This window comes from Lates calcarifer, linkage group LG20 (genome assembly GCF_001640805.2).
Source record: "Lates calcarifer isolate ASB-BC8 linkage group LG20, TLL_Latcal_v3, whole genome shotgun sequence".
Taxonomy (NCBI): domain Eukaryota; kingdom Metazoa; phylum Chordata; class Actinopteri; family Centropomidae; genus Lates; species Lates calcarifer.
This window is the reverse complement of record NC_066852.1, coordinates 13,407,125-13,422,448: the sequence shown is the minus strand read 5'-3', so window position 1 is coordinate 13,422,448 and position 15,324 is coordinate 13,407,125. Positions and strand designations below refer to the sequence as shown.

The window sequence follows — 15,324 nt, the reverse complement described above, 5'->3', positions numbered from 1 at the left end:
CAACATTTAATTCACTGAAGTGTTTTCATGTCTTGTACAAAATACAAAGAAACAGTCCTTGCATAGCTGGTATGCTTTATTTAAACTATTTACATATATACATTGTTGACTGCAAGTCAAAACATGATTTGTTTATGTGCTGTCTTTGTTTTGTTCTGTTCATGTTGTGTGTGTATATGTAAATAGTTCAAGGTGTCTCCTCTTCACACGAAGTGCCTGTGCTCTGAAGGATCCTTTCTACTTGTGCTTTTTACATTACCCAAGCAGTAAATTATATAAAAACCTGCCTGTGTATTTAAAAATCTGTTGAAAAACCTTCTGTCTTAAGTTCACTGTCGTATCTAAATCAGACTGTCACCAGCATTTATTAAAACAGCTTTGATTGTTTATGTTTGTAGTGTAGGTTTTGTCTTATCCTGGAGAAAAATTATCAGGATTGCAAATTTTATAAACAACTGCAATTTTAATGTCATAAACAACTCTGCATACATCCATAAGTAAATCAAACACGGTCTTTTGGCAAAGTCTATCAAACCTCTAAGAGGTTTCCTCTCATAGGAAACACAAATTGTCCATTTTAAGGCCAGTGAATAAGAGGCTGGGTGTCAGGGTGTAAAAGAGATGAGGTTCAGAGGAGACACCCTCCTGACTGGGGTGTTGTTGTTTGAGAGCGGAGCAAACAGATCTGCCGATGGCGTCTCAATCTGATCTCGAACCTGTGAGATCTGCCTCAACAAAGCCTTTCCCTCTTCCCGAGCCTACAGACAGAGTGACCACCAACACCAGTTAGTGTGTTCCTGCTACGTTCTACTACTACAACTAGAAGAGGGTGCTCAGATCATGCAGGCACACTTACATCGTTGTAGTCACAGCAGCGCTGAGCGCAGAGCGAAGCCTCGTCATAGAGCTTGTTCTTGAAATAGTACTGACCCAGGTACCGCAGGGCTGTGCTCACCTCAGCGTGCTCCAGTTGTTCCTGTCAGCACAAGATTAGAGTTAGTTTGATTATATATTTCCTTAATATAATGCCCATTTGTGATTGTTGATCAACTCATTCAGTAACCACAAGCATTAATCTGCTGCTATGACAGCCTCAGCTCCTTTGGAAAGGCTTTCCACAAGATTGGTTACAGGGATTTACTCCTGTTCAGCCATAAGAGCATTAGTAAAAATGGGTGACAGGGCCAGATTCACAGTCGTCTTTCCAATTCCTCCCAAAGGTCTTAGATGGGTTTGAGGTAAGGGCTCTGTGCAAGCCAGTCAAGTTCCTTCACACCAAACAAAACCATTCTTTTACAGACCTGGCTTTGTGCACAGAGGAGCTGTCATGCAGAAACAGGAAGGGCCTTCCCTGAACTTCTGCCACACTTCTGCTGATGTAGTAATAATTTCCTTAACTGTAACTGAGGGCCCAAGCCCCAGACCTAAACTGCACATAAGTTTGTAGACAGAGGTGTTAATGCATACACATTCAGAGACGCTTCAAAACGCTTACCCCACAAGAGAAGATGTCTTGGATGTAAAGCATGTAACACTGGGCGGCATCATCAGACTCATTCAGCTGTTCATGAAGCCTGCCAAAGGAATTAACAGAAATTACATTAAGCACCTATTTCTGGATAAAACAAGAAACATGTTGACATATGACAATGAAAAAAAAGCAGATTGAATCTTTATTTTGTGCTTGAACATTAAAGAAATAGATAAACTCAGGATAGAGATATACACACTTACTTTGCCAATTTGAGTAGAGCCATTTTCTCTACATCTCCAACAGAGTACGCCCTCCAGTAACACTAGACAAAAACAGTGTCATGGTCTATATCATACAAACCAGAAACCTTAGTGAATTTATGACACAAACAAGGAATCACTGACTGTTTCAAAATACATACTTTCTTGGCTTCCACTTGCTGTGACAGTTTTTCGTAGCTTTCACCCAGTGCGACCAACATGCGCGAGTCATTGGGCCTACAAGAGTACATCATAGTAAATAATGATTGTTTGATTTATGAATGTTGCATATCTTAACATTTTGTTTCAAAATACTTTTCAGTCTCTGAAATCATTATCAAAGCCCTTTTATTTAGTCAAAATCCATACCTGAGCTGGTGAGCCTTTCGATAATAGTACAAGCAGTAAAAGGGCATCTTGAGGATCTCATATGTCTGACCTAAGCCATACCAGGCGCGGTAGTCCCGCTTGTTCACCTCAATAGCATGCCTGAAAAACATGAATAAAAATGAGGAAATAGTGCTCACAATACTGATTCAGCCGGTGTGAACTCTACTGTTTGTGAAAGGTCTGGTAATAATTAAAACTCCATCATTCACACACTGAACAAGACGCTGACATATCCACCAAACGTATATGTCTTCTGTGCTCTTCATTTTCAGTCTGACCTGTAGGCCTGGATGGCCGCTGAAGTGTTCTTCATTTCCATGTATTCGTGGCCCATGAGGGTCCAGGCACCGAGGCAGCGAGGGTTCAGTTTGAGGGCCCGCTGGAAGTACAGTGCTGCTTTTTCATGCTGAGAGCGTAAGCTGTAATAGTTACCTGTGGACACGTGATTTATGAGAACTTGTACAGGAGCTGGTTTTGTTCGCAATATCTCAAGGCTTTGGCCCTCAGTAACCCTGAAGAATAATAAAAAGTTGATCTATTCTAAATTTGTGCAAACCTTATTTTTGTTAATAATTTATATTTATAAAAAAAAACACACACACAACAAAACTTCAACAAAAAATCATTCTTTTTCTTATCGAATAAAATAGAGAAAAACAACCCCAAACAAAAACTACAGGAGCACTTGTAAAACTTTACCTGTTTTACATTTTAACAGATAAATTAGATTTGTATTAGAGTTTCTGGATAAAGTGAATTAAACTAATCATCCCATCACCACAAAACTGCTGTAACACTACTTTTGTGAACAGTGGCATTTGATCTGATTAGCTCAATGCTTACCGATGACGCAGCACGTTTCCACTCTGTACTTGTCGATCTCCACCAAGTTGTGAGCCAAGTAGCTCAACTCAGGCTTCATGCTCTGTGGAAGCATTAAATGCCATCAGCAGCACAAACAACCAAACTTTCTTTCAACAAGGACTTTTTTCACTTAGATCTTTTTTTTTCTTTTTTCTTTTTTACCATCTAAAGGTCAAATAAAAATATCAAGATGATATAGTGACCCCTTGACCATCTGTCCTTGAGTGGGACAGATGGTCAAGACAGACAGACAGACTTATTACCATTTATCAAACAGCTGTGGGAATAAGTCAAAATACACTTTGTCTTTGTTAATCATTAAGGTGTCACTTTATAAGCAGTGAACTCACCTTAACATAAAGCAGGTTGGAGAATGTGTCCATGTTGTCAATGCGATATGGATCCTGGTCCCTCAACTCATTGAACAGAGTCAAAGCTTGGTCAATATCTGAAATGAAACGAGACAGAGTGCTGTAAAGACTAAACCTGCCCCCGTGACGTTCTTCTGACAGGCACAATTCTTGTTCAGCAGGCAAAAAATAAACCTCTGATGTTGTGGTAGGCCACAGCAATCTGGGAAATGATGTAGGTGCTCTTAGAAAAGCCAGCCTCGATAAGGTTCTGGTATTTCTGCAACGCTTCTTTGATCATCTGCAGCTCTGTGTACATGTGGGCCATGAAGAAGTCTTTAATCCAGCAGTCTGGTAGAGACAGTGACTTCAGCTGGGGAGAAAACCAAAAAGGACAGTTTAGATGGTAGCATTTCAGACTTTTTAGAAAATAGTTTTCCCAGTTTCTTTGCACTGTTGACATTCTGTTTGTTCTGAAATGTAAAGTTCCTGTAAAGTTAGCAATGTGGCTGTGAGGATTTACTTTTTTTGGGTGTACATGATTATTTTAGACCTGGGCACATGAAAACAATGAGACTATGCTAACCTAAAAATAATCTAACATTTCTAAAAATGTGTAAAACAAAGGTCATTACCATTTCAATGTTGGTGACAAGGTTACTGAGCTCCAGCCAGGCTCCCCAGTGAAGAGGAAGTGTGTGAATTGCCTCAACAAACACATCCACAGCCTCCTTCAGCAGATCCAGCTTTCGTAGCACCACCCCATACCTGCACTCCCATACATATATACACACACACACACACACACACACACACACACACACACACGTGCAAACATAATACAGTTTATCAGCAGTCTTAATTCCATTCTTCTGCATAATCTGGGACAGCGTGCACAGTTTGGAAGAAACATTCATACAGGTACAGGGTGAAGCCGTCCAACTCTCCTGCATTGTGCTTCTTACTGAGCTCAACCCTCAGTTCTCGCAAGGCTTCATTGCGGACCTGACCCTTCTCCAGAGGACCTAGAACCACACACAAAAACACATAAAAGCTCAGTATTGAAGGGTGACAAAAGCACCTTTAGTTCTCATTTATTGGTCCAAACAGACAAGTCCTCACCCAGGCTGTCCACGGTTTCATCGTCCTTCTTTTTCTCACCTGACTGAAGACAAATAAGAATACTATTCAAAATGGTTCACATGCACCACAAACAAAGTAAAAGCAGTCTTTTCATGAAATGAAACCAAAGATCAAAGGATATTGGGATGGCAGATATACACAGAATCTTACCAGATAACGAGAATACATATAGAGAAAATAAGCCTTCTGACTGCAGCAGCCTTTCAGAAAGTAAGCAGCACGGTCATACTCTTTCAGGTCAAAGTAAGATTTGGCCAGTGTAAGTGCATCCAGGTCTTGCGCATCTTCCTGTATTTTGGACAAACAATGCACAAAGAACACAGCCAATAAGAATAAGAAGTCCTGCAACAGATGGTCTGGCCCCCATAGAACCCTGATCTCTCACTTGAGTCAGTCTGGGATTACATGAAGGGACAGACAGACGACTGTGGCATGTTATCCCAGATGCCTGGAACAACTTCTCTGGCAAGTAGCTTGAAAAATTGTGCCAGATAGAACAGGTGCAATTCACAAGGAAACTGAACCTTTTACCACATTTAGTATGACATTTATTGATGACTATACACTACTCACTTTATTTTTAGTGCCTAAAAATATGTCTCCAATACATCTTTTACATAGTGCCATATGGACTAACATAATTTTAAAGCTGTTTACAGAATGATAAAAATGATATAATGAAAACAAATCAAATCAGAGAAGCCTTAGACCTGACAGTGTACAAACCTCAGTAAAGGGAGCTGATGGGGGTAATTCATCCTTAGGAAGGGGGTCCAAAGCAAATGCTAACTCAGAAGCCCTGAAAGGTAAACCAAGGAAGCATGTAACATAACTGTGACACTGATTATGGTCAGGGTCATGTTTAGATACGGGGTTTGTGTGCTATCACATCAATTTTCTTCTTGCGCTTTTTGCGCAAGAAGAAAATGGATACAAATTTCTTCTAGAATGTGTATAAAAATTTCTTGTATAAAATGTATAAAAATTTCTTCAAGAAGAAAATGTATAAATCCAAATTCCGTCCAGTATGTGTTTGCTAATCAACAGCATTTAACAACAACAGCTCAAAAGTAAAACCAGTAACGGCATTAATGCTACACATAACATACATTGCTAACACCGATACTATACATCTATGCTGTATTGTCCAGAAAAACTGACAATGAATTTACAAATTATTTGTCTTGCTCCCTGGATACACTTGACTTTCTATACCACAATGAAAAAGGCCATCCTCTTGGATTTTTAAGGCAAGCAATAATTTAACAACGCTCTTAGCTGAAATATAAAGTTACAGTGTTATATATTAATATAATTAGTAAACAGCACTAGCTAAATTGTTAAAACGAGACTTGTCAACAGCACTGCTAGCGTAGCTAACAGACAGGTAACCCGGCGTTAACGTTTAGTGTTAGTTACTGAGGTAACAGAGCAGAAAGACAGGTAGCTAATGGCACATTAGTCAAAGCCAGTCTCACCACTTGGCGCTATGTAGAAGCCCTCTTTCTTTACAGAGCGATATCACCGATATTAGCTGTTTCTTGATTTGCACCAGGTCCCCAAACTCACTACAGAGAGCCGCCATTTTCATATTTTAGCAAGCAAGCGTGTGATTGGTGGAAGTTACAAAGAAGTCCCGGGAATGACGTCACTTCCTCTTCCTCTCAAAATAAAAGTCTCTGTAAATATTTTGACCCTGTTATATATCACAGATAACACAAATCTGCACACACTGCTATGTATTTGTATCATGGCCACATGTGATTAGCCTAACAATTCCCCAAGTCTTGTATTTGTCGTAGTATTTCATAGAATAGCTTTCAAACCACAACATTATCAAGCAAGAGCTATATTAAAGACCATTATTTATTTATTTATTGTAAAAAGGACACAAAAACAACAAAAACTGAAAAAATAGATCTCAGAATATGTGTGATGTAGGCAAATTAATTTTAATTATTGACTATATGGTGACTATATTAATTTATAGTCTAAATTATGGTCCTTTATCTGTAATGCCTCCTCAGTAATTTCTTTCTCCTGCAGTTTTGTGTCATTGAACAAATGCTGAAATATCATAAGTGGTAAAAAAAAAAAAAAAAAAAAAAAAAAAACACTTGAAATTACATCCTACTTTGTATGCACACCTGTGTCGTGCTAATTTAGATTAGCAACAATGCTGCTTTATTTTCTTCACCTGAAATCATGTACTGGATAAAGACATGAAACATCACCATGGCATGGCCTTTGGCTGAGACTTCTGTTAGCCCTGAGCTTACAGTTATTTCACACTCAAAACTTCAAATGTGGGAAATCCCCACCATTAACCCAGGGCTTAACCCTGCTGCATACCAGGGTTATCCCTGACTTTTCGAGGTTATACTGAAAGGATCAGGGTTAAAATAACTGACGTGAACTGGACTTACAGCAAGGCAATAGGATGTTCATTGTCCAATCAAATTATTGTGATGTGGCTATATTGTAACCAAGTCAGGTGCTTCGAGTACTCTGAAGATGTTAATGTGAATGGCCTTTGTGTGAATTTGTTTTTGTAGCCTGTACTACAAACATCCCACCTTCCTTCTCCAGTATAGTTCATTTCAGTATATTCATCATGTCACCATGCAGGTATACAGCATTTACACAGTTTTCAAATGCTTGCCGATGATCCCTAAAATACCCCAGTTACTATTTACAGTAACAACAATTCTAAGTGGCTATCTATTCTTAGACTTCTCTTTCTTGACATCATGTTGTTGAATAATTGGACTGCAAACATCCCTGCTTTACTTTGTAAAGGTAGGGAGGGGTAAGTCGGATTGCATCGGACAGTAATACTTTAAGCAACTTTTCAGATCATCATTATTGAGGTTTGAAATGTTACAAACAACTAATTTAAAGGACAATGGTTATCTTGTGCCACAGGTCATTTAGATGTAGACAAACCACTGCCACTGAAGTAGATTTTATTTATTTTAAAAGCATATTTTAGATGATATAACAGGATACATTGTGGTGATTCAAGTATTCCATAACTTTCCAAACCTCTTGGCGACCATTAATGACTAATACCTTGGTGACAACTTAAGTCTGAGATCAGAAAATTCCCCACATATTAACAGCTGTCAGACTGTCAGTCTGTATTTATGTCTTCAGAAAGGCCCTTTTATGCTCTGCTAAACCCAGCCCCTGTTCTGTCAATATTATTTGCATTACCTTGCACAGAAACAGCAGTAACTTATTTCATCAATATCTAACTCAGCAGTGAGTTGTGAAAGGGCAAGAACATTATGAGTCTTTCTTGTACAATAATGTGTCTTATTTGATTGCCTGCCCAGCTCCTGCCACTGGCCTCTGTGCTTGGCCCTGCTTCACTGGCGCAGAGCTGACATGGCTCATCATGTTCCTGTCTGTCAAAATCAGCAGCATCACTGGCTTTGGGATTTCCACCACACTGCACAGAAGTACAAGCACTGATTCTCTATGTGTAATATTCAAATTCTCACTTTTCCCCTCAGTATGATAAAATGATTTATTCACAGTTTAGGTTTTGGAATGTAGACACTCATTAGAATGGAAATGGTTCACTTACAGTGTTCAACAACACTAAGATAGATCAGTACCAGTAACACAAAGTTGAAAACTTGTAAGTGAGAGGAATTCTTAATGCTTCCAAAGGCTTAAATATTCACAATAACAGAATGCTGAGCCTGATTGATAACTCCAGGACCAGCATGCACCTTTGAAATATTAGACTAGCAGGTGTTCACACACTGAGACGGCACTAAAACCCACATGACAACTGCAAAAGGCACTTTGATCCTGGAGAAGGCACAATTCTTTTTTTCTCTCTCTCTCTTTTTTTTATCATAGAGCTCATAATGGGTGATGTGCACAGCTGCCTTATTCATCAATAGAGCAACAAAACAAAAGGAATGTGTGAGGTATGCAGGATCAATAAACTCTGATGTGCCACTGACACATGAGCTTGGTAAGATTTGAGAAGAAATAGCATGCAGTGCACTTATTACTAAAACTTCCTCTGCACATTCATGAGCATCTACTCTGTGTCTGGGTGCATAACATTAATAATAAAAAAAATACTATGGAAAATAAGCCCTTCTGATGAACTAGCAAAAGCTTTAAGAATAATATTTTTTCAGGATTTAACAAAGGGGCACAGTAGAGGTTTTATTCATTCAAATTATTCAGTGAGATTCTATAAATAAATGTAAAACATAACATTATTTTGTGCATAAATTACATATAAATCCTCCTGTTAACAAAGGTGTCAGTGATGTTGCAGCTCTATCTAATGCTGGGGTTTTCTGCACAAATAAACAGTAGGTGTTATGGATGTTTTTGTTAAGCTCTACTTGATATATTGTATGTACCAATCAATTATTTCGTTCTTGTTTTGTTTTTACTTGCACAACTGTCTATTCAGTAGTTTTTTTCATTTGTCATTTTTCTGCAGCAGGTGACACTTATTTATTTAGCACCTGCATCTTTGTTGGGCAAATAGACATCTTTAACATTTCACTCAGCAGAATACATATGCAGCGAGCAGACGTTTGGCAGATGGGGATGGATTAACGGAGTACCTAATTTTGCCAAGGGGAGGCGCTGTCTAACTGGATTCACAACGGTAGAAGCAAGAAAGTACCCAAGCCAATGTTTTACTGGTATAACAGATTAAAAATTATCATCAAAAACTTTTTTTTAACATTATGTAGATTTTATCATCAGAGCAAAAGAAGTATCGTGATGATAATGAGTTTTCAATGGAGCACAGCGATCTGCCAATATCATCATAATTCCTCCACAAATCTGACAATGACGTTGAAAACCCACATCCTTCTTCCCTTCTCTTTGAAAGGTACCGTAGGGGTAGTGTGTTTGAAATGTCTTTCTTAATTGCTTGAGTTTTATCCAAAGAATTGAACTGGGAATTTAGCAGGAGAAATTAATTGTCTCTGGTCCCCCAGGGTCTCCTTAAGGGTAAGTGAGGATGACATAGAATAGTTTTCAGCTCAGTTCACAGCAGAGAGAGAACAGGTCCTCCACAAGAGTGCTGCATGATACTGGAGTTCCGGTTGTTTGGTCTGGCATGACACATAAAATCCACCACTTACTTAACAAAAAAACTTGATGTGGCTGATGATTTTCCATTATTTTCTCACAAGACCACAGAACATAATTTCCCTTCATTTGGATGTAGCGTCTCCACTACCCTCCCCGCACTTCCTTCTCTCTCTTGGACATCCTCTGTCGGACATGTCTCCCTATTTTCTCCACAGAGCGAAAGCCACTTAAGAAGACTGACAAAGTAATCAAGTAGCACTGCAGTTTACAAGGCCGAGCACATGGCTCACTGAGCAGGGTGAAAGAGGTGCAGAGACAGGCCATATAGTCCATCCCTTTCACTCAGCTCTTCCTCTCTTACACATACGCAGTTTACACACACACACACACACACACACTTCTGATGACTTTTTTTCCCTTGCCTCTATAGTACTTCACTTAAACATTCCCAACACACACATATGCACACACGTCCTGCAGGTATGGGCCAGTGAAGTGCATGACGGAGCTGCTGAGACAGAATTTTGAGACAGCTTTGTAATTGAAAGGGAAATAATGCCAGCAATGCGCTTGATTGTTTTTGTAAGTGCGTTTTCATCTGTGTATACTCATTCACCTTGGGACTCAGGGCTGTCCATAAAAATCCATATAATGCAGTAATTATTTAACCTCGTTTTGATTTGCTGTTTTTTTTTTTATCACTAAAATATTCCAGTAATGTCTGTGTATGTGAATGAATACAGACTCTGTATAAATAATAAAATGAATACTGCTCAATTTATCTCTTCAAAGGTAGAGATCAAAGGTTCAAATGAGCTTAATGCAGTTGGATTTTTATCTATTTCAATACACACTCATCATTAGAAAAGAATCCAGGCTTCTTTTACTTTTTTTTTTCCTTCTTCTCTTATTTCCCTTTGCAGCTGTGTATCAAAGCAGCATTAGATGGAAGGGGAGATTAGAATCCACTGGTATGGCTATAGGGAAGATAGCAACAAAGAGCTTGAAAATAACATGAGCACAAAATGGCTGAAATAGATAGAAAAGATGTTTCAGCACAAATCGAAAAAACAGCAATATTTTCTCCTTAAAGCGAAACATTTCTGTACATCTGTTCCATTTGTGTAAGTAAGCGTGAATAAGCAGCTTTACGTGCATGCCCAGTCCCTGTGGTTTTGATCAGGACCCTGTGATTGGCTGTTGATGATGTTGTTTAGTTGGACTGAAAAGCCGACAGCCATGTCTCATCAGGGCAGCCACCACCTGAGCACTGGGCACTGCACCACCACAGTGCCTTCCCAGGGATAAAGTCATGCACTGGTCTGCACTTGGTCATATTTATGGCCTTAGTATGATCGTGACTTGGTAAAATACATGTATTCTCCTGACAGAAAGGAAAATATGCTATTCAGGACGTGACACTGAGGCAATTTCTCCTTCTTTTACACCTCAGTGTGTGGAGATAGGTTGTCTCCTGCAGGGTAATCTTTTCTGCTCAACTGTTGTCTATTCTGTACCATGAAGACAGTGTTTTGATAGAGGTTATATGAGGAGAGACAGGAGGAAAAGAGGACAGGGGTTCTGCAAAAAAAGAAAAAAGAAAAAGAAAAAAGCTCCACATTTAAGTTGCTCTCAGTCAAGCAGAGAGTGTGCTGTGACCACATCCTCCATGTCAAGGTGGCATGTGATGTGTCCCAGTGACATGTCAGGCCGTGGATAATGGCTGAGACAGATGTGTCATGTCTGTGCGCAGAGGGGGTTGGGTGGGGGGGTGGGAGATATTGAATGGGATTAATTTGCCTTTTGGGACAGGTGCTGAAAGGAGCAGGAGCAGACACAATAAATCTAATGTTACACGTAACCCCCCCCCCCTCCCCCTCATTCAACTCCACAGGACACTGGGAACATGTTACTGACTAATTCGTATGGAAAATCTCTGTCAGCAATATGCTTTTACACCACTGTTATTATTTCCTGTAATGTGATACCCCTCTTACTTTCTGTCTTCTGTGAGAGAATATGGATTTTGCTGGTAGCACTCATGTGGCCAGCTGGTCATAACAAATTACAATAAGTCAGTCGGAGTCACCCTTGATTTAAACCAGACGCTGAATCGAATTTAAACTGAAACACGAAAAAAAAAATCCCTCTGGTTTCACTGAGAGCAGATTTTTAATAATTTCATATCACAGGGTCCCTGGTCAACTGCAGGAGTTATGGTGCATGGATGAATTTCGACATGTAATAAGCCAGTCAAACATAATTATTAACAGATGTAATTTAGGTCAGAAATGGCAGCACAGAGCGTGGTTGGGGATGATAGGTTGCTGCACCCAAGGCAATGTAAATACATTATTTAATATTTTATGATTCATGACTTTGTACATGAATTCTGGTATCAATTCTTCTTTTCCTCAGAAGAGATGTTACAAATTTACATGTTCTACTCTGTTCCGGTAATTAATCAAAGGGCTCAACAGTGTGTATCACTCCTTTTCCAGCTCCATATCCATGCTCCCAAAAATTAATTGACAAAAATGTTTTATTAGCATTAGAACAACAAAGTGTTTCTTGGCCACTGTAGTAACAGAGACTGATGATGATAGTATCCAAGATCAATGTAAATGTGATGTACCAACCAACTTGTCATAACAGTTCATTTGGACCTCCTAAACACCAGTGACAAAGCACATACACAGTTTTAAGACTGCCTCTCTCCTAGACGCCCAGAACTCTGGAAATCAACACCGAGGTTAAAGATTTGACCTCTCTAGTTTCAGTAACCGAAGCTGCTATTTTGACCTGCTGCTGGGTCAGCCGTCGCAAACTCACACTGTGGAGCCAACTATTGTTCAAACTCCTGAATGCTCTATTTTAAATTCTGGTGGTGATCCCAAAGTTTCTATAAAAAAATAAAAAAAAAAACACCAAACATGTGAGTCTGAACATTATGAAAGGATGCAAAAAACATTTAGAATATTTCCATTTGGTGTCAGTGTGCATAAGCTGTGACCACTGACACTGACATACTGTATCATCACCTTTTGAGCTGATATGAGAAACGTGTTAGCAAACAGTTGCTTATTTACACAGCTGCTAACTGCCCCGCTATGTTTACCAGGTAGTTGCTGTCAGCTGTTTGATGGTGTGCAGGTAATGTGCACACCATCAAACAGCAGGTTTTTATAGCTTTATAGAAAACAGTGACCTGCTGCACCTGAAAACAATCCTACAAGAGCAGTGAGAGTGAACCAAAACAGTATGGTTGCAGACCAGACAGTATTGATTATAACCGCTTTAAAGCTTAAGAGGATTAAAAGGGAGAGAAGTGTATGTTAAGGGGTTTTAAATATCCAATTGTTCAGGTATGAAATGAACTCTTGCAAACTATTCAGACCAAAAGTATGACTCTGTAACAGAGCTTGAAATGACCCCTCCAGACCACACTATTTTTCATGCTGACAGGTGAACTGAAATACCCTCTAAATTTAAAGGTGAGGTTATTTGCTTCACGGTCGGCGCCACATCTCCACATACTGTAGCATTTCACAGTTTTGTTCACCTCTTCCACAGAGTCCATTCTTCTTCTGTGGAGAGTTCTTTTCCATTGTTGAGACTTAATGTTTACATCCCGCTAGAAGCCACTGCCTTCTTTTGTGAAGTGGATGGCCACATCTCCTCAGTGGAGGGTTCCCACGCTTAGCACTGTTATCGTGCTTGGTAACATTAACCACACCAAGCTGCCTTTTGAGCTCCCAAACAACAAGCGAAAGATGACATGCCCCTGTGGACAAAACACTCGAGTTTCATGTCAAACACTGACGCTTACCGCCTGCTCCCACAGGCTCTGCTGGGACTGTCTCACCACGTCATGCTGCTCCTCTCAGGGAGTGTTTCAAACGTACAAACTCCCTAATGTTCGTAGCAGCTTGGGTCAATTTAGAGGAACCCACTGACACAAGGACATCACACAGTGCATCGCTGTGTGTGAAGATATGTGCGCCATCTCAACCACTGACAGTCAGCTGCTCCTTTTTTGAGATCAAGGCCCAGAAGCAGTGGCAGCAGTAGTGTGCTGAAGACCTCATCAAGCCTTGAAGAGAGGCGAAACATCACTGAGTCCCCATTATGCCATTATTTTATCCCCCCGATTCAGACTGCTCTTGGCGTTATTCATGCACTTAAATGGCAAAACTCTTTCAGCTCTTAAAAGCTGAGGAAGTCGTGCTCATTTGGAAACCAAAAAAGCATCCCTTCCTCTTCTTCTCTCTCTGTCTTGGTCTTTGTTTCAGGCTTTTAAATATGCGCAGTGGCCTTGAAACAAAATTAATTAACAACTACGCAGAATAATTAAAAACTGATGTTGAACAAGGACAAAAGAACGATTAAGATGGTTAGACAGCTGATTTCAAAAAAGGCTCACTGCTTTGTGCAATCTACAACTGCATATCAAGTTGTATTTTCATTTTGAGTGACATCTTTATGTGTTAGGTAAAGTAAAACTAACTACAGCCATTCTTCATAATTATGGAGTTTTGCATATTTTGAAGATTATTAGCTAAGATACATGTGCTTTACCCTTAGAGAGGGGACAAGTCTATTCTCCTGATTCTGTTTTCTGTGGTCAGGATGTGTTATTGTCATTGAGGCTCAATCAACAGCATGTGACTGAGCCTTTGTTTTAAATTCTAATTAAATTATTTTTACATCAATGACTTTTGTGGTGCACAGAGAGAGAGGTATTGAAATGTTATGGTTACATTATTAATATAGAACCCGTCATTCAAATGAGTGACAAAATAGCTTAAATATTCAGAAACTTTTTAGGTACACCAGCGTGGAGCAATGCATCTGAATTTCTTTCAGTCATACAATCACAATGCCGAGAAATGATTAAAAATTTATTTTCTAGAGGAAAATAAAGAGCTTCTACCAGACGTTTTCCAAACGTCTGATGGAAGCCATACAGCGAATTGATGCAAAAACTTTCTTTCAGCCCCATATTTTATTTAAGTTGAAGTGCATTTTGTGTCCTCATAACAGAACATCATATGCTGTTATATTCTAGTTAATATGATGTATTCTCACACACAAAGACAGAGAGAGGGGGTGAGTGAGAGGAGAAGGACAAGAAATGAATTTTTCATGTGTAAACACTGGGAAGTCAGAGCATTTTATAGTGTTATGGTTTTACAAACCAGAAAAAAGAAAGCACACTTGCGCATCACAGCAACACACTACACTGCAAATCTACGCACAGACTCTGTAACATGGTTCTAATACAGTTTTGTGTTTTATGTCATTTTCTGATGCAGCTGTGATGTGATAAGAGTGTTTTTCTGATGTGTCAGAAGCAAAAGAAATATATAATCCACAGCCATAAATACATTCATTTTCTTAAAAGCCTTGAACCATACTGACTATAGCAGCTTCATAAAGCTTTTATGAAGACGTAATTATGATTTTCAAATATTTTAAGGATTTAGGTTGTTTTTAAGATTTAGACTTTACATGTGATATCGTAAATAATTCAAGATGATTGTTACTGTGACCTTATGCCTAAAAAAAAGAAGGGAAAAAGAAAAGAAAGAAGGAATGCTCTGCTAGGTCTCTAATGGTTTTCAGAAGAGTTGTTTGTCATGAATCCTTAGAAACCTGATGAGAGAAGCAGAGGCCTCTGATGTAGTCAATTATTGTGGGGCTACTCTGAATGTCAGAAATATAAAAATCTAAACCATAATGCCCCATTTTTTATTTC

General features: G+C 39.2%; 1 protein-coding gene across 1 annotated transcript; it reads right to left on the bottom strand.

Moving 5' to 3' along the window:
- Positions 1-63: 63 nt before the first annotated feature.
- cdc23 (CDC23 (cell division cycle 23, yeast, homolog)) lies at positions 64-6,114 on the bottom strand. The gene is made up of 16 exons (XM_018692363.2): positions 5,960-6,114; positions 5,208-5,280; positions 4,632-4,769; positions 4,461-4,503; positions 4,258-4,363; positions 3,974-4,106; positions 3,534-3,711; positions 3,339-3,436; positions 2,968-3,049; positions 2,403-2,556; positions 2,104-2,223; positions 1,896-1,971; positions 1,735-1,796; positions 1,496-1,574; positions 857-976; positions 64-758 (listed from the first exon to the last, which is right to left on the bottom strand). Exons 1-16 carry the CDS (start codon positions 6,070-6,072, stop codon positions 606-608), a joined length of 1,728 nt encoding a protein of 575 aa, XP_018547879.1. The 5' UTR covers positions 6,073-6,114; the 3' UTR covers positions 64-605.
- Between the last annotated feature and the right edge of the window lie 9,210 nt (positions 6,115-15,324).

What these genes read in the sequence shown, in the direction of transcription:
- cdc23 (XM_018692363.2), bottom strand. Translation starts at nt 6,072, where the DNA reads ATGAAAATGGCGGCTCTCTGTAGTGAGTTTGGGGACCTGGTGCAAATC. An exon ending in CATCAGCTCCCTTTACTGAG is followed by an intron (nt 4,770 to 5,207) that starts GTTTGTACACTG and finishes TCCAAAATACAG; the next exon opens with GAAGATGCGCAAGACCTGGA. An exon ending in GGAAACGTGCTGCGTCATCG is followed by an intron (nt 2,557 to 2,967) that starts GTAAGCATTGAG and finishes ACGTGTCCACAG; the next exon opens with GTAACTATTACAGCTTACGC.